This window comes from Rutilus rutilus (assembly GCF_951802725.1).
Source record: "Rutilus rutilus genome assembly, chromosome: 4".
NCBI classification, from domain to species: Eukaryota; Metazoa; Chordata; class Actinopteri; order Cypriniformes; family Leuciscidae; genus Rutilus; species Rutilus rutilus.
This window is the reverse complement of record NC_140212.1, coordinates 19129644-19148090: the sequence shown is the minus strand read 5'-3', so window position 1 is coordinate 19148090 and position 18447 is coordinate 19129644. Positions and strand designations below refer to the sequence as shown.

General features: G+C 38.5%; 2 protein-coding genes across 2 annotated transcripts in view; one reads left to right on the top strand and one right to left on the bottom strand.

The window, feature by feature from the left end:
- The window catches only part of tmcc3 (transmembrane and coiled-coil domain family 3), a 17051-nt gene extending 4335 nt beyond the window's left edge, over positions 1-12716 (top strand). Inside the window, exons 2-4 of the mRNA XM_084407516.1 lie at positions 7409-8358; positions 8670-8805; positions 10793-12716. Of these exons, the coding sequence (XP_084263642.1) occupies positions 7409-8358; positions 8670-8805; positions 10793-11095 (1389 nt within the window). The 3' untranslated portion in view covers positions 11096-12716. The remainder of the gene's footprint in view (positions 1-7408; positions 8359-8669; positions 8806-10792) is intronic.
- A 3557-nt stretch (positions 12717-16273) lies between these two features.
- The window catches only part of lamb1b (laminin, beta 1b), a 28687-nt gene continuing 26513 nt past the window's right edge, over positions 16274-18447 (bottom strand). Inside the window, exons 32-33 of the mRNA XM_084407506.1 lie at positions 17564-17720; positions 16274-17490 (exon numbers count right to left, since the gene is read on the bottom strand). Coding sequence (XP_084263632.1) covers positions 17354-17490; positions 17564-17720 — 294 coding nt within the window. The 3' untranslated portion in view covers positions 16274-17353. The remainder of the gene's footprint in view (positions 17491-17563; positions 17721-18447) is intronic.

Here is an 18447-nt window from a genome sequence, read left to right as displayed (position 1 = left end):
AAACTGAAGCTTTCCAAGCTCCAAAACAAAATATCATTTATTTTATTCTTCTGAAATTGTTACTCTAATATCAGGAGAGTTTTATATTATCACGACAGGTAGAGATCCATCCGTGTTAGATATAGATCCGGCTCGCTAAAGACCCGAATATGTAATAATGTTTGGCAAAACATTCAAGCATTTAAAGGTTAAATACATTAACCATACCACCCACATTTACATGTCAACAGCACCTATTCAGTCCTCAGACACTCGACCCACCCAGTGGCGGTGAGGTAATATAGAGAAAGTAGATCATTTAATTTCTATACACCAGAAGATGCTTTTGTTGTAGTGTGAATATAAATATCAATAAGTATGTATTGAAGAAAGTCAAACATTATGCTGATTTGGGCTACTTGGGTTAAAGACTAGTGATTGTTCATAAAATGTCAATCTGCGAATCAGCTTCAGGCCCGTTCTGAATTCAGACTAGATGAAAATGATGGATTTGTACTGTAACTGTATGACATGTATTGCATTAGTAATGTTTGTTCCTGTTACACTATAGAGTGAACTTCTAGAAAGCGTATTTTTGTGTGTGGCTTCCTCATTACAGCATAACTGTTTCCTGTGGCACATTCCAGAGTTGGAGAACAAAAGCCAAGAAGCAGAGAAACCAAGAAAGGCAGTTGGCCACATAGACAGACATTGGGAACTTTCCTAGCACTCAATACGAGCACATATAAAACCAGGTTTTTGCTTGGTGCACGTTGCTTGAAAAAGGATTTGAGTTGTTTTTGTTTGTGTGGTTTTGCTATTGGTTTTATGACATTAACTCTAAAGCAGGGCTCTTTTGACTGGATTAGAGTTTAGCCAACACACACGCGCTAACAGCTGCACAGCTCTCTCTCTCTCGTCAGACGCCTGGTGTGTGTGCCTCGTTCCAATGAAGTTAAAGATAAAATCAATCTTCTACTCAGGGGGACTTAGAAAAGAAGTCAGAAAGAGAGCGAGTGAATACATCTTTTCAGGATTTTTGTTTGTGGGAATTATGTTATGCATTTTTGTGCTTAGCTACTATATGAATACAATCCCTTTCCCTAGGTATGTTATGTCATAACATAATACATAATATGGTAAATGTGGTATCCTCCTAATTATAATTTTTTTTTAATTATCATTTTGATTGCAAACGATTAAACAATTGGCACATTCTCCTAGTGGGATCAGTTATTAAAATAGCATCTGACTGAATGTCTACATGAAATGTCATACATATATATTATTATGATTAAATTTTTTTTTAAATGACTTGTATTTTGTTTTTACTGTGGTGTTTTTATTATAATTAAAATAAGTTGTTTTAAAGAAACATTAAAATATTACAAACAGTATTTATTTTTTATTTTTTCTCCTCAGTATGTAGGATGCTGCAAAACCAGATTTATGTAGGAAAACCTGGAAAAGCATGCATAGTCACAGTCTGTGTGTGCACGTTAAAACAGTCTTATCATTTATCTTGGGGGATTGCCAATAGAAATACCTGTTTTATTCCGACAGAGCCCAGGCCTTTGTTTGTTTGATTTCACATTAGATTTGAGTTTAGAAAACACTGCCTCTCCTACGAGGGCGGGAAAACTGATCTTAGATCAACACCCTCACTCTGTTTGTGCTGTGTGTGTTATACGTCAAGTGTGTATCCAGCTGCATTGGGATGAAGTTGTAAGCATTGTGTCAGAAACTGCCATCTCGGCATTTTTTTGTCTGCTGGTCTTTTTTCATTTCCTCATTCTCTCCATCTGGCACTCGAACGCTTCTCAGTTGAATGCAAACAATAAATTCTGCTTTTCATGGTCGCTTGTTTGCGACAAAATACCATTAGAAGTTTTGATTTCAATTTCATGTAGATGGTTTCATTTCAACAGTATTATTTCAGTAGACCTCAGCATTATGTAAAGCATGTGAACAAGCGTCACACACACACACACACAGGGTTTTTATAAGTCTTCTGTGTACAGAATTGTTCTCTACTCGAAGGCTGAGAGCTCTTCTCATGATAGGCCTGCTGTGAGGTCACTTCCACGAGCCACATGGTAACTAATCTTTTTATCTTAACACTCTCTCTCTCTCTCTCTCTCTCTCTCTCTCTCTCTCTCTCTCTCTCTCTCTCTCTCTCTCTCTCTCTCTCTCTCTCTCTCTCTCTCTCTCTCTCTCTCGAAATAATCCGGGGTTGGATTATACAATCTCAGTCAGTACACACATTCCTTGTTTATTTTGTAGCGGCGGTGTAAACTTCACCGCCGCTACAATGAGTCAGGCTTTAGCTGTGCAGAGGAAACATGAAGTACTTTTAAATCGTGAACTTACAGGTTCGCTTTGTAAGAGCAGATAGAGATTCTGTTAGTTTCAGTTATGCATGCGTGTCATTTGACTAAGTGATACTGGGTATATCTCAAAAAGAAGAGATCGCAAGTCAGACGCCAGGTGTGTGCATGTCACAGGAAGGAGAGAGAGTAAGGAAGGTTATATGAGCAGACGGCTTGTTACACGTTTGAGCTGTTTGACCTAGTTCTCCAGAGACCTTTTCTGCCCCGAAGACACTGATACAGTCTGCTCAAAGTCAGAAGAGGATCAGAGGTGCTTCAATGACACACGCAAACATGATAGAGCCTTTTTACAAGCATTAATCATTAAACGCCACTCAACGAGAAAAGCCATGTTCATTTCACTAGTGATAAAGCCATATATTAGACAGGCCAATTCAGCTGTTTGCTATTAACAGATTCATTATTGTGCTAACCTTGGAGTTAATGTATTGAGTATTTATATTTTGAGATTTCTTGTAGTTACCAAGGTGACATAAATTCGGAGAATTCAAGAATTCAATGTTTGAGGCCTTGAAGGTGCAGTGTGTAATATTGACAACTAGTGGTTGAAATGGGTACTGTAGTCCAAATTCAAAATATTGAAGAAAGTTGTTTCCCCTGCCCCCTCCTCCTCAGACTCGACGCTGGTTGCCAGTTTGAGGACATGCAACAGGAACGAGTGCAACTGACAATGAAAGGCAACAAGTTGATGAGTTGATTTACCCACGTTTTAATATGCCTCTGGTTCTAGAGCTTTTTAAATGGAAACCAAGGCTTTTAAGGTTGGGTAGAATCTACGATATGTGATTCAGTTTGTTTGCTGGCTTCCATGGCTGCAATATGCTGTGTTTTCCTCCAACTGGCAACCCGGGGTATCGAAACACTATTGGGTAAATTGTCAGTGGGCGGAATCACACATTCAGAAGTTTTTCAGATGCACACGTATTATGGTATTTTTATGCTTCAGAGCAGTAAAAAAAAAAAATTACAGGCAGCACCTTTAAAAAATTATCAATGAACCTAAGATTTAGTGTTTTGTTAGTGATTGTTACATTGCAACACAGCTTCAGTCAACTATACCGAAACTCCGTACTATATTTATTGTTAGGAAATGGTGAAATGATACTAAGTGAACTGATGTCACTTGATGAGTTTGCAAAATGCCTTTTGTCGTCACCATCACCACAGATTAAACCAAAGAGCTTTTAGCCAAAATGAGTTTTGAGTGTGAAAATGTCTGTTAAAATAAAAGCATTAAGCGTTGTCATATGCTTGAACCCAAATTATGATTCATTGGATGTATTTTATGGAAAAATCTCTATTCCGATTCATGAACTGTGCCAGTAATGCTTCAGTTGATGGTGTATTTGCTCCTTGTGGTCTGCATTTACTTGTCTTATCTTCACTCTCTTCCACTGCAGTCGAGTCATAAAAGCCCATTTCCCTGATCTCTGTCGGCCTGTTACCGCTTGATGGCTAGCTGCCATGGTAACCGACAAATTTGATGTCATTGTAAATATCTGACATTTTTATATAAGCATACACGGATAATTCGCATATAAGAGCTGATAATAAGTATTCTGCTCTGAAAAGAGCATACTGATGGCTTATAACTTCATAAATTGCAGCCTCCATCTGTCTCTTGTTAGTGGGTTTGTACGTGTTGTGATGCTGAATGTAGCTGGCTGGGAATGACCTGATGAAAACTATCAATCCCGACAGTTTTGTAGAAGAGAAAATTGATTCAGGGAAATTTAAAAGGATAATTCACACAAAAATAAAAAAATCTACCTGCTGTTATCATTTATTATTTTTCATATTAGCTAAAAATACTCATCTCTACCTTAGCTTACAAATCTAATTTATGCTTTAAATAAGTGAAAGCACTATTTTTCTACTGATTAGAGTTGCCAGGGAGATACTGCAGAAGGGAATATTTTCAGAATTGAAAATAATGAATAACCTTTTAAATTCTAAAGCTATTGAATCGCTTTAAAAGAAATCAGTGGTATTGGGTACTTTTATGGTGCCTTTTTAGTCTGTTGGGAACAGCTTGACAGTTTAAATCGGCATCAGTTTCGGCACCTAAGACATTCTTCTATAGTAAATATCTCCTTTTGTGTTGCAAGGAAGAAAAAGAATCGTATGAGTCTGACGTGGATGAATAAGGGTCAGTCCATTTCAAGTGATCCATAACTTTAGTTATATTTTTCTTTTATGAACGATTCACGTCTATTTATTGGCATTGCAAAACCAGCAGTTTTTGATTTTTACTTGGTTTAACCATGGCAACTGTCTACAAATAGGCTATTGCTTCTACAGATGTTTATGGGAACCTCAATATCTCTGTTTTGGATGGAACAAAAACTGAAGTCCAAATGTAGTGATCAAAATTGATTAAATTTCCATTTTTGAGGTGTGGTCACATTAGCAAAATTTTGTGAACAGGTCCATTGTCAATAGTGTGAAGCACAGCAAACCAAGCATCTTTCTTTTGGTCAACACAGCAAATTTGCGTGACCAACTTGAACCCTATGTGGAAACTGTGTGGGGAAATCTTTCACCCTAATGATAAATTTCAAATTGTGTGGATTCCTTTTTGAAATGACTGGATTTCACTTGGGAAAATTCGCAGAACGACAGTAAATGTGAATGCAAATTTTGGGTCAATTTGAAGGGTTCACACCTCAGTCTTTATTTTCTTTATTTTTGTGGTGGGTACCAAAGTAAGAACTGTGTGCATGAAGAAATCTCAGGTCCACTGGACCACTAGAGATGAATTGACCTGTAAATTATGATTGAATTTTAATTTATGGATGAACTACCCCTTTAGTTTGCCTGAATGCATTTTATGTCCTTCAGGACTATAGGGATGGCTTATTATTGCCAGCCTATTGCACAGGTTCATAAAGTGACCTTATGAAGAGCTTCATTCATTTCCTCATTCCAAGAGTTTTATTTTCTGGCTTAATCTGATTCTTTACACTCCATTTGGTCCACAGCTTATTTCAGGCTGAAAATGCTGACCTAATCTTTACTATGGTAAAAAAAAAGAAAAAAGAAGAACCATTTTCTTCATTCAAGGTTGTTATTTTTGAGAAATCTTGAATCGTTATGTTGCTTATGTTCTTTTCCAGTTTTCAGTTCTGGGCAGTGATGGACTGTGACTGAAAAGAAAAATTGGCTCCTTGGCTTATTTCCTGTTATAATAAACGATGCATCCTTTTGGTTCCTTAGGCAGTTTCATGGCCATGTTTTTCTGGATTTATTTTGTCATCTATTGGCTGGCTACAATATTTATTAAAGCTTTTTCTTCGAATTGACTACTTTAGACATATGGCATCTCCAATAGATAATCAACAATGTCATACCTTTTAATTAATTGAAATGTGCAGATATTTATCCTTTTTTTTTTTTTTTTTTTGCACTTTTAACTGTTTCATACGAGTGAAAACACAAGGTGCAGGCATGTAAAAACGTAATGACGCTAATAAAAAAATAACTAAAACAATTAAAAATAATTTTTGGTTCATTGAAATAAAGCTGAAATATTTGCGGAAGAGGATGAGGGACAGGCAATAATAAAAATAAAAAAACCATCTCGAGATTAAAGTCATTATAATGCAAGATTAAACTCGTTAAATTTCGAGAAAAAAAGTCGAAATACAATCTTGAGAATAAACTCATTAAATATTGCGAATAAAGTCATTGTGTTTCGAGAAAAAACTCGTTATATTTCGAGAAAAAAGTCGAAATACAATATTGAGAATAAACTCATTAAATTTCGAGAAATAAAGTCGTTGTGTTTCGAGAAAAAATGAAATGAAAAATCGAAATGAAATGTAGAGAATAATGCATTCGATCAGTGTTCATTGCATAGCCTACTGATAGAGGATGGCAGAGTTGGATCACAGTCAAGCTATATTTTAGACTTTCTCTCAGTAACAAAGAATAGAACATTCTTAGGTCTAGGTCGGCTATCTTTTTAGAAGAAAAAAATCATGAAATTCATCGAGGTTTCGTGGTTTCCCAGGAGACCATAAGACGCATTATTAAACTTGTTGATCCTCAAGGTGTGGAATTTCGACGAAGGAGAGTAGGCTACACTTGCGCTGGCCCAAATGCACTCTGGCATATGGACAGCTATGATAAATTAAAACCGTACGGCATTGCCATTAATGCCTGTATAGATGGTTACAGTCGTTACATTCTGTGGATGGAGGCGTACACAACCAACAACGATTAATAATGCGTCTTATGGTATCCTGGGAAACCACGAAACCTCGATGAGGTTGATATCAGTATGAACACTGATCGAATGCGTTATTCTCTACTACATTTCATTTCGACTTTTTTTCTCGAAACACAACGACTTTATTCTCGAAATTTAATGAGTTTATTCTCAAGATTGTATTTCGAGTTTTTTTTCTCAAAATTTAACGAGTTTTTTCTCGAAACACAACGACTTTATTCTCGATATTTAATGAGTTTATTCTCAAGATTGTATATCGAGTTTTTTTTCTCGAAATTTAACGAGTTTTTTCTCGAAACACAACGACTTTATTCTCTATCTTTAATGAGTTTATTCTCAAGATTGTATTTCGACTTTTTTTCTCGCAATTTAACGAGTTTAATCTCGCATTATAATGACTTTAATCTCGAGATGGTTTTATTTTTTTATTATTGCTTGGCCCTAATCCTCTTCCGTAAATATTAGATGAAAAAGTTGAAGTACTACAATTATTAAAACTGAAAGAGAAATTTTTTATATAAATAAATTCAAATGGCCATTTAAAAAAAAAAAGTTAACTAAACACAAAAAACGAATTCAAAATATGAATAAACATATATAAATATTAATAAAACAAATGCTAATTCAAAATATGAATAAATACTATAATAGTAAAAAAACAAAACAAAAAAAAAACCTTTTTCTTCTATACAACCAAAAGTTTAATATGAAATATATGGAACTGAATACAAGCACTTTTTATAAGCAAATTTTCATTGTATCCTTTTTAAAGTTATTAATTTTATTCTCTCTCTCTGTTTCCTTTCAGGCGGAGAGAGGCTGTGACGTGAACACACTTAGCGTGCCGACGGTCATGCGCAGAGGTGGTTCTGAGACGTGTTTAGACCTGGATTCTGATCTGGCGGTACGGGACACCCCACGATCACGCTCTGGTCTGGACAGCCTGCAGCAGAAAGTGCTAAAAGTGAAAGAGCAGCTGCGAATCGAGCAAAACTTACAGGATGAAAACGTGGCGGAGTATCTCAAACTCATTAACAGCGCCGACAAGCAGCAGAGCGGCCGCATCAAACATGTGTTTGAGAAAAAGAACCAGAAAACGGCACACAATATTGTTCAGCTGCAGAAGAAGCTGGAGCAGTATCAACGCAAGATGAAGGAGTGTGACATCTCGAATGGGACCAAGCACACGCCCACACACTCCAAAGAAAACGAGATGACCAAAGACAACCTCAAGGAAAGCGTGGTCATGGGAAGTGGGCGCCACGTGCATTTGGACAAAGTCAGAACTGTTGGCCCAGGAGTTTCGCTGTCGCCGCCGTTCTTCTTCAGCAAGCCTCGAGAGATAGCAAACCTCATCCGCAACAAGTTTGGTAGCGCGGACAACATAGCACAGCTAAAGAGCTCCATGGAGACGGGAAGCGGGCTGCATGCGGAAGGGGGAGCCCGAACTCTGAGCGGCAGCGCCACGCTAACCCCTAAACCCAAGTACCCGAGCGATGACGAGTGCTCCACAGGGACATCGGTGTCGATTGAGAGTAATGGTCATGTGACTGGATCGGGCGCGACAGGGCAGCACAGCGGGTCTGCGAGAGGAGGAGGCCAAGGGGAAAGCAGCAGCCGGCTGGTGGAAGCCTGGGAGGAGATAAGGGAGTTGAGGGAAGCTCAGAATCTACTGGCAGACGACATTGACACTCTGAAGACCCAGTTTAAATGTGAATTTGAGAATATTACACAAACACTACAAGAGGAGCGGTTCAGGTTAATAGTCTTTCATACTCAAACATGCAAACACAACTGTGATGTGTTAATATAGTATTAATAGGGATACACAATACATCTGTAGCATATCGGTTAGTGGCAAATATTAGCGATATTAAAAATAATACTAGTTTAATTTATCGGTAATGTTCGACAATGGATATTTAGTATGCTCATTAATTAATTTTTTTTTTTTTCTCTTCACCGTCATCTCACCTAAAGTTCTTCTTTAAAAACACTCATTTAAAAGTACTGTTAAATGTAATATTTCACAAATCTCAAAATTTATATTCATGTTGTTCCTCTATAAGGTGTGAGCGATTGGAAGATCAACTGAATGACCTCACTGAGCTTCATCAGAATGAGACTGCAAATCTCAAACAGGAACTAGCAAGCATTGAGGAAAAAATTGCCTATCAGGCCTATGAACGAGCCAGAGATATACAGGTATATACAGACACACACATGCAATGACACATCTACTATGTGTACTAAGTTATGTACACAGCACTCAAAAGGAATATCAGCCTAGTGTTATGCATTGTACAATCCAGCCACAACGTGATAAAGCAATGAAATGATCTTTTCCATGTTAATTTGAGCTTTAGTCCAAACCAGCCACAACTACAACAACCCACAGTAAAATATTACTCCACATACAGTAACTGTAGCTGTACTGAAAAACACTGCAGGTCCAACGTTAACCCCTGATACTTCAGTTTTGATGTGAATGCTTAGTGCACGCAAGCAGAAAGTATACTTCATTCGATAGTGTGCGCAGCTGACACGTGAGCCCTAGAAAGTTTTATCTTTGTCCAGTGTCTGTGCTATTTCTCTCCAAACGTCATGACAGATAAAGATGTTTTTGTAATATTTATAACTAGTTACGGGTATCTCTGTCGGTGTTGCCACACTGTGGACCAACCAATATGTGAGAAAAGAAGAAAAAAAGGGCTGCACGCTCACTATGCTGATGATAAAATTACACACACCCTCTCTAGGGTGACCCAGTCCAGAAATTGGGAGCTTTGTTCTGCCCTCCCTCAAGACGTTAGCAGCATTTTCAATAATGTTTTACGGGACATGCAGGACTGTCCCGCAAAATCACATCTGCATTCCTTCAACAGAGCAATAACTTGGTGGTCACCCTCGCATATGTGTAAAAACCACAGTATACATTGGGCTTTACTGTAAAGCACATCACTTTTAAGTGAGAGGCTATTTCTGTGCCTCTCGTTGTACTAAACCAAACCTGTACAAACAGGTTTCTCAAACAGTCCCTTTATCTGCCATTGGCTATGCAGATAATCCCGTCCCAAACTCACGTCATTGATTGAGGCAATGTCAAGCTGGGCTGCGTTTTTCGTACAACAACATAACTTGCTGCCACCTACAGTACTACCGTAGTATGTGATGCATCGTTGGAGAAATTATCTAGCTAGTCTAGATAGAAACTGTAGTGGCGTAGTTGCATATCGGTCGTTCAAACCAACAATATAGAAAGTCATGCAGGTGGTGGGGTAATAACTTCACTTAATTACTCGGTTCAAGATCAAATTTTATATATATATATATATATATTTACATATACATACACTGCTTGGTAAATGCTTTAGAGTCAATGATTGGATCATTATTGCAGTGAATATTATTATTATGGCTACTATGTTTCTAGCATGTTATATGTTTGCATCAGTTCTTCTAACCCTAATTGATGGAATACAAGATCTTTACCAAAAATGTATGCACCTCTTGATGGAGATAAATGTTGTGATGTTATTTTTGGTCAAGATCTTGTATTGGCAATGCAAGAGTCGAGCACTCTGTAAAGTCTCTTCCAGGACATCCCAAAGACTTTCAATGCATTTAAGGTCTGGACTCAGAGGTGCCAATTCATGTGTGAAAATGATTCTTCATGCTCCCTCCCAACCATTCTTTCACAATTTGAGCCTGATGCATCTTGGCTTTGTCATCCTAGAATATGGCCATGATGTGTCTTCCTACTTGAAAAGCTACACACTCCATTAATTAGGGTTAGAAGAACTGTTGCCAAACATATAACATGCTAGAAACATAATAATCACTGCAATAACGATCCAATCATAGATTCTTAAGCATTTCCCAATCTAAATCCAACACCAACTTTTTTTGGCTGGGCAGTGTATATATAGTGAGATAGATAATGAAATGTATAGATTGTACAGCATGTTAGCATGAGAAACAAGAATCTGTTTCTAATCACAAATCAAGAGTAACGTTCAAACCATACGACTTTGTGTTTTTGTTCGCAAACTTTCATTGGAACTATGGTTATGGTTTAGTGCTCTGTAATCACTCCAGTTTTCCAGCTGCTGTTTTATTAAATATCAGCAATCTTGGAACGCTCAGATTTGACAACTGGAATTGTTGCATCTCTGTCTCTCCCTCTTTGCAGGATGCTTTAGAAGTTTGTCAGACGCGAGTGAGTAAGCTGGAGTTACAGCAACAGCAGCAGCAGGTCTTGCAGTTGGAAGGTGCCGACGCCAAAGTGCTGCTGGGAAAATGCATTAACATCATGCTGGCCATCGTCACTGTGATCTTGGTGTGCGTCTCCACGGCTGCTAAGTTTTCCGCTCCGCTAATGAGAAGTCGTCTACATGTGTTCGGGACTTTCGTATGCGTTTGTCTACTGGTGTATGGCTGGAGCAACTGGGAGCACTTGCAGTGCGCAATAGAACGAATGCTACTGCCTAGATGAGGGACGTAAAACATGCGTGTTGTATGCCTGTTCAGTGGCGTTCGCGTCAGATAAAGTACTCCTCCAGGGATCTTCCCTTCACAATGTGACTCATAAGACAATGGCTTTAACATACACTTGTGTTTGTGTGTAAGTGAACGAGATAGTATTCATGATGTACTGTAGCAGAAACGGGTCCATCTCTGTGACTGTATTGTTATACTTTCGAATAACATGTTTCCATTCGTCAGCTGTGTCTTAAAAGTCAAGGTTTACCACCTTTTTTACACATTTAATGTGCTTTCTTAGATGGCGATGGCATGTTTGTGCTCACAAAAACAAATCTGGGTCATATTTCATCCCACAATCAATCATAAGAAACATAAAGAAAATTAAGACTATTTAGGGACCAAATATTCTTTAAAAAAATTTTTTTTTTTGCACTGACTGTCATAATTATACGTTTTTATGGGTGTTTTACTTCTGAGTACTTGACATTATTCTTGTCATTATTTTCATTAGGTTCTTATTACTGTGAAGAATGTGATTCTGGAAACAATTTACAGTCATTTTAATATAGGGAAATGTTTTTCATTTCAATAAGGAGAATGAGATTTTATTGCAGTAATGAGATTTTGGGAGAAATGTGATCAATTATAAATAATGTTAGAATGCAGGGGATGTAATTGTCTTAAAGGGCTTGATCTTCTTTATGCAAAAATATGTTTATTTTGGAATTTAGGGTGAAATACAAACCAGACATGTTTTGGTAACACTTTATTTTACAGTGTCATTGTTACTACATATGTTACATATACTTACCATAGTAATAACAGTAAATTAGTCATAATTACATGCAACTAACCCTCAACCAAAACCTAACCCTATAGTAAGTACATGTAATTGCTTAATATTATTCAGTACTTAATATATGATCACACTGTAACAATGACACCTTAAAATAAAGTGTAACCCATGTTTTTGACATGCTTTGTGAGTTTCATTCGGTTACTAAGATTACGTTTTCTAGCATTATTTGTATTAATGAAATGGCCTGAAGTTCTTTTCACCGACACTTTAAACAGTTAAAAAGTTGGAAAATCTGTTTTTTAAAATGATTATTATTCTTTAGTCTGATCAGCGGTGCTCTGTACTGACCACAAAAGATGGAAACAAACACTTTCTTTTTGTTTGCTAATAGAAATGCCTTAGGGGTTATAGAACAACAGAAGGAAACAAATGTCTCTGTTAAGTTTATGTAACGCATTCTGAACTGTTCTTTGTGGAAGTTAGAATTACTATTTTTATATATTTTTAAGTAGCTTTGTTTAATGTAAGCTTTAATGATTCCCACAATGCAAACTGATTTAAGCATTACTACAACTGTTCCTTTTTGAGTGTGCGTGTGCCTGCCTGTGGTTTTGACTGAAAATTATACAAGCCACAACATCTGAATTTACCCATGAACCTGAACTAAGATGTGGTGTAAAATTTGAGTTTTAGAGGCCTTTTTTTCTTTAAGCATGGGAAAAGTGATTTTATTTGTTTTTATACATGCTTCACTGTCCATCCGGTAGGAAACTGGTCTGGTTTTAATTTAAATATGGTCAAAACCTAAAAATAAATCGCCTCAGTTTCTCTATTTTATGATTCTTTCTTTATTCAACTCTCATTTGGTGGAACCATTTATTGTGAACTAAGAAACATTTCTTGTGAAAATGTAAGTTAGCTATGTTCGTTTCTTTTATACATCCCTACCTGTCCTGTTTGATATTAGTTACCTGAAAGATAATCCTTTGCGAGACTTAAAGGTGCATTGCGCAACTTTTCATGTTAAAAATACCCGTTTTCTAACCCATACATGCTTAAACAATTGCCTGATGGGCTGACTGAGCCCTTCTCTGATCACTGCGATTGCCTCTATAATCCTGTACAGTAAAATAAATAAGAGGGATTCGGGTCGGAATCTGAGACTGGGCGTGACGTCATGCGCGTTCACGGCACGCTCATATGTCTGGCAGGTTTGTGATTGTGTATGCGCCGACGCCGCCATTCTCCGTAGAAAATGGATTCTAAGAGACCGGCTTGTAGTTCATTTCAAACACCAACGCAAACTCCACGTAAGATAAAAAAAGAGAACTTTTGTCTAGTGCAACCAAAAGGTCCAAATTGGAGTCAGACAGGCGTCGGGGTAAGACGAGAGTAAACATAGGGAAGGCTTTCAACAAATGGAGAGATCTCCGGTCTGCTCTAGGGCTCAAACGGGATCCTCAGTTGGCTTTTTTCTTGATAAAAAGGTAAGATATATCCCATTCTCTAATGTCTGATACGGCCAATAATGACAATAAATGACGATCCATAAAATGTGTAATGCTTTAGCGTAAGCTAGATAAATGTACAATCGGAATAGGTTTTACTAACTTACCATTGTCAGTGATCAGGTTCAGAATGATTGTGATATAAAATGCTGATATATAAGTTAGATACTTAGACACAAATTTTGAGCAAATTACTGCTTAATTACGATGTATTGCTATTGGAATATGCTACTTAGCTGATCAATAAAACAGGCTAAACCCCCGCAAATCTTCGGCGGATTAGCCTGTTTGGCTTTTATGGTAACGTCATAGTGCCACTTGATTGTTTATTACCTTGAGACATTTGGGTGTACTTTGTTGACCGACTGTGTATGGTATGGTATCATGATTACAATTTTGAGTTTTTACAAAGTTATAACTTATATTGTTCATGAACGTGTTTCCATAATAATAGTCATAAGTGGATACAGTAAACACATAACACAGTTCAACATGGAGATAGATGGGAATAAAAAACGAAGTTTTCTACTACCCCCATTTTTTCCCTCACACATAAGTGTGTTATTTACTCAATTGCCTTTCCTTTCACATATTTTAAATTACTTGCAGATTTAAAACTTTATTACCTCTGAAGACATTATGATTGTAAACAAAAGATTTGTGCGGCTGATGCTCCTTGGGTTATGACCAGCTCGAGCTCGTGCAAGCGTGCGTGTGCGTGTGGTCCGTGAGCGTGCACACCTCTGGTTGCAGTTTCGCTTGCCGCCAGAGGGGGCGTAGTTCTGCGAAAACTCAGACTCTCGCGCAATGCACCTTTAAAGGCTTGAATGCTTTCATTATTTTCAAAGGTCACCGATGACGCTTGTGCTTCACTTTCAGATGGTTGTCGCTCTCTTGTGGTTGATGAAGGAAACGGAGCACGATGAACTCCGGTATGAAACTGTGGAGAAAAGCTTCAATTAACATATCGTCGGATTCCGTATCAGTAAAATAAAAAAACTAAGCGGAATGACAATCCACTCCATTATATTTAACAAGAGTCCCGGCTAAAAATACGACAATGCTTTACGTTTTGTGTAGATAGATCGCTGAAAACGGTTAAAAGACTACTAACGTTATAAGTTAACTTAACGTTACCTGTTAGTAGAATAGCGTCGCTGCTTATAGTTAGCTAACGTTACTCCAAAACTGGTTAAACGTTTTCAGTCAAGACTTTTTCTTTTTATGTAGAATTAGGTATTCGCACTCCTGTTTTCTTGACTTTTTAGGGTTGGTTGTCATTGCGTTTGTCATTTAGCGGCCTTTTCTCCGTCTCCATGTTAGCTACTCTCAGAAACATCAACATGATTGAACGTGAACGACTGTCGACATCATCATCATCGATGAAACCGACCGTTAGAGAAGACTGCGTCACCACCTAATTTATGCTGTTGAATCCAGCTTATTTTCTAATATCATTAACTTGAAATTGTTTTTGTATTATTAAAGAACTAATATATATTTATTGTCCATAGGTATTTTTATTTTTTTAAATGAATGGGAAAACAGGCATTCTTTGATAATTGTATTTTTTTTTTCTTGTTATATTGTTTATAATTAATTGATCGAGGAATACGAAAAAGGTTGAGGTCTAACTTAAAAAAAAATTGATTAGGAGGAGGGTATGAATGATGTCCCGGGTCACTATAAAGACCAGAGGTATGCGTTTAAGGGTTTTAAATGGTAAGCAAACAATCAGTTCTCATAAGCAATGTGTTGGATGCAGGAGAAATGGGCAGGAATAAAGATCTGAGCGACTTAGGGCAACTTGTACAGAGTATCTCTGAAACGGCAAGGCTTGTGTGTTGCTCCCAGTCAGCAGTGGTGAGAATTTGGAGAACTGGTCCGAGGAGGGACAAACCTCAAGCCGGTGACAGGATGTTGGGCGCCCAAGGCTCATCGATGCACGGGGGTAACGAAGACTATCCCGTCTGGTCCGAGAACATAAGTTCTACTGTGGCACAAGTCACGCAAAATTTTAATGATGGTTATAGGAGAAATGTGTCACAACAAACAGTGGATCATACTCTGATGCGTATGGGGCTGTGTGGCCACAGACCATTCAGAGTGCCTAAGATGACCCCTGTCCATTTGAGCCGTGGAAGAAGGTCGCCTGATGCGATGAGTCCAGTTTTCTTGTACATCATGTGGACGGCCGTGGACGTGTGAGCCATTTACCTGGGGAAGCGATGGCACCAGGATGCACTGTGGGATGATGACAAGGGAGTTTAATGCTCTGCTGGGAAACCCTGGGTCTGGCCATTCATGTCAACTTCAATTTGAAATGTGCTACCTCAATTCAATTCACATTTATTTGTATAGCGATCTACCTAAATATTGTTGCAGACCAGGTACAGACCAACAGTGTCCCCTTTTCAGCAGGATAATGCACCCTGCCACAGAGCACACATTGTTCAATGGTTTGATGAACGTAATGAAGAGTTCAAGGTGTAGCCCCCTGGCCTCCAAATCCAATCCAATTGAGCATCTGTGGGCAATTGAGCACCACAGCGGTTCCACCTCACAACCTGCAGGACTTAAAGGATCTGCTGCTAAAGTCTTGGTGCCAGATACCACACACACCTTCAGGGGTCTTGTAGAGATCATGCATTGGCGGGTCGGCACCATTTTGCACGTTGAGGACCAACAGCAGGTATAGGTTAGGTAGGTGGTCATAATCTTTTTGGCTCTATATAATGTATATTAGTTCTTTTATCATATTGCCATTTCCAGTTTTATGAAATGAAAACAGTGGTTTATTGCTTAGCGATCAGATAATCTGATGGCATTTTCATTTTGACATGTCTCTGTCAGGGAATACCAGACACGGAGACAGGGAGTTAGTTCAACCCAAACAGGTATTTATTGACAGATGATATGCACAGTTAATCAGGTGAGTAATGAAGCAGTAAGAATAACGAGGAGCAGATGAATACTGAATAATCGAGTCTCTTTTCTTTTTAACAGAGGACTGGTGGTGACTAGAGCGTGAAGAGAGCGCACACCTCTTGCTTGGCAGGTGTAGGGTGACAGTGACATGATGTTAATGCCAAGTATGGTAACCCATACTCAGAATTTGTCCTCTGCATTTAACCCATCCAAGTTAGTGCACACACATTAGGAGTAGTGCAAAACTTGACGCACCGTTGTGACGCCCGGAGAGCGATTGGGGGCAAGGTGCCTTGCTCGTGTGTGAATCGAAACAACAAACTTTGGGTTACCAGTCGGACTCGCTAACCATTGTCCCATGACTGCCCCTGCCTCTCTCACAGACTGCCCACGACTGGGTGTAGGGTGAGTAGACAGGTAAGTATAATGTTCCAAAAAATTGCTTACAGGAGATCGATCGCTGGAGAATTACAAGGACACTTCACAGATAATAGTGCGTAATCCGTATTGGAAACCAGACAAAAAGTGACAGTGAGGTGTGTGCTTTTATCCTGGTGCAGATTGGAGTGCGGGTGATGGCTGAGCGAGTGCAGGCGAGGGACAGGAGGGATGCTGGGAAATGTAGTTTCTGACTAGATGACTGGACTGTTGAAGATGGGCAGATGGAAAGCATAAGTAACAGTCGACCTATCGTCGACAGTTGAAATCCAAGCCGATTTGCTGTCCACAATGAAGGAGCTTCCTCTCGTTTCAGAGGAATGTTTGTTGAGATAGCTGTATTATTATTGCACACTGCAGGATTTCCAATATCATATATATAGGGCATAATAAACTGGGTAAACTTTTTTCATAGTTCAGAAAGGGCATAATATATTAAGTGGTCTTAGTAAAATCTTATATTGCTTTTCATTGTAATTTCTTAAATGAATTGCATTCGTGCAGTTAGTAACTTATTTTAGACACATGGTTTTCGACTGATTATAATCTGAGCTTTCTTGGGCAGAAAGCTTTCGTCAGCTTTCGTGGGCAGTCGTTAAGCGCAAGTGCTGTAGATGGTGACTTTATGACTGAGTTCTTGCAGAACATCTCTGGCCTCATTCTCCAGCCCATCCAGTTCCTCAGCTTTCTCCACCAGAGTGTGCTGGTTTATCACAAATGATCTCTCCAGCTCTGGAAGAGATAAAGAGTAAGAAAAGTCAGGAATCATAGTTAAATCTATAATTTCATATTGGAGCACTGTTACCTCTTAGTCTCTGTAGTTTGCTGGTGGCGTCTATTAATAGATCTTTTGCTTCCTGTCGTAGTTGCTCGGCCTTCTGACGTGCATCAATCACACCTGCTGCTTTTGGATCTATCAGACCGCTGACCAGCTGGTACTTGGGTTGCAGTGAGTCAATCTCCTAAAATACACAAATATACACAAGCACGTTTATTTCAAAGTGTCTAAGAGTGAATGATGTATAAGAGTGTCCCTGATTTAAATACATTAAAGCGGGGCTCAGTAACTTCGGGATTTCTTCGCTGTATTCTCGCTTTTTGCTCGCAGGTTTCTCTCTAGAGCTCCCCCCACAGCTTCGGAATAGATATTTGACAACACTGTTGTAAAAACTCGTTTTTATCCCATCAAAGCAGATGGGATATTCTTTAAAACGTCTTCTTCATTCGGGTTCGAACAGCGTGAGGGAGCGCAATAATGACGGCATTTTAGCAGATTTCTTTTGGCCGTAAAGCAATAGTTTACATCGCGAGACCTGATATCACGCGAGACTTCCTGACGCGGCGGCCGGCGGCCCGCCGGCTCAAAGTTGCAAGTGTGTTTTTTCCGCTCACGGGCACCAGGGGGGTGCGAAACGACCACCATTCAACCCGAAATAAGTAATATAACCATTCCAATGACTCCGAAGCAGTTCAGTTAAGGTAAAAAAGTTACTTAGTTCACCTTTAAAAAATAATGTATTAACTATAATCATATGCTATATTCAAAAAAGTAACAGTTTAATGCCTGTGGTTAATGATTGTGGTGTAACCATCAAGTAAAAAGTAATACAATTTCCTTACAGCATATACATCTTAATAAGTGCTGTCAAATCGATTAATCACAATTAATCAGTTTTTTTATATAATATA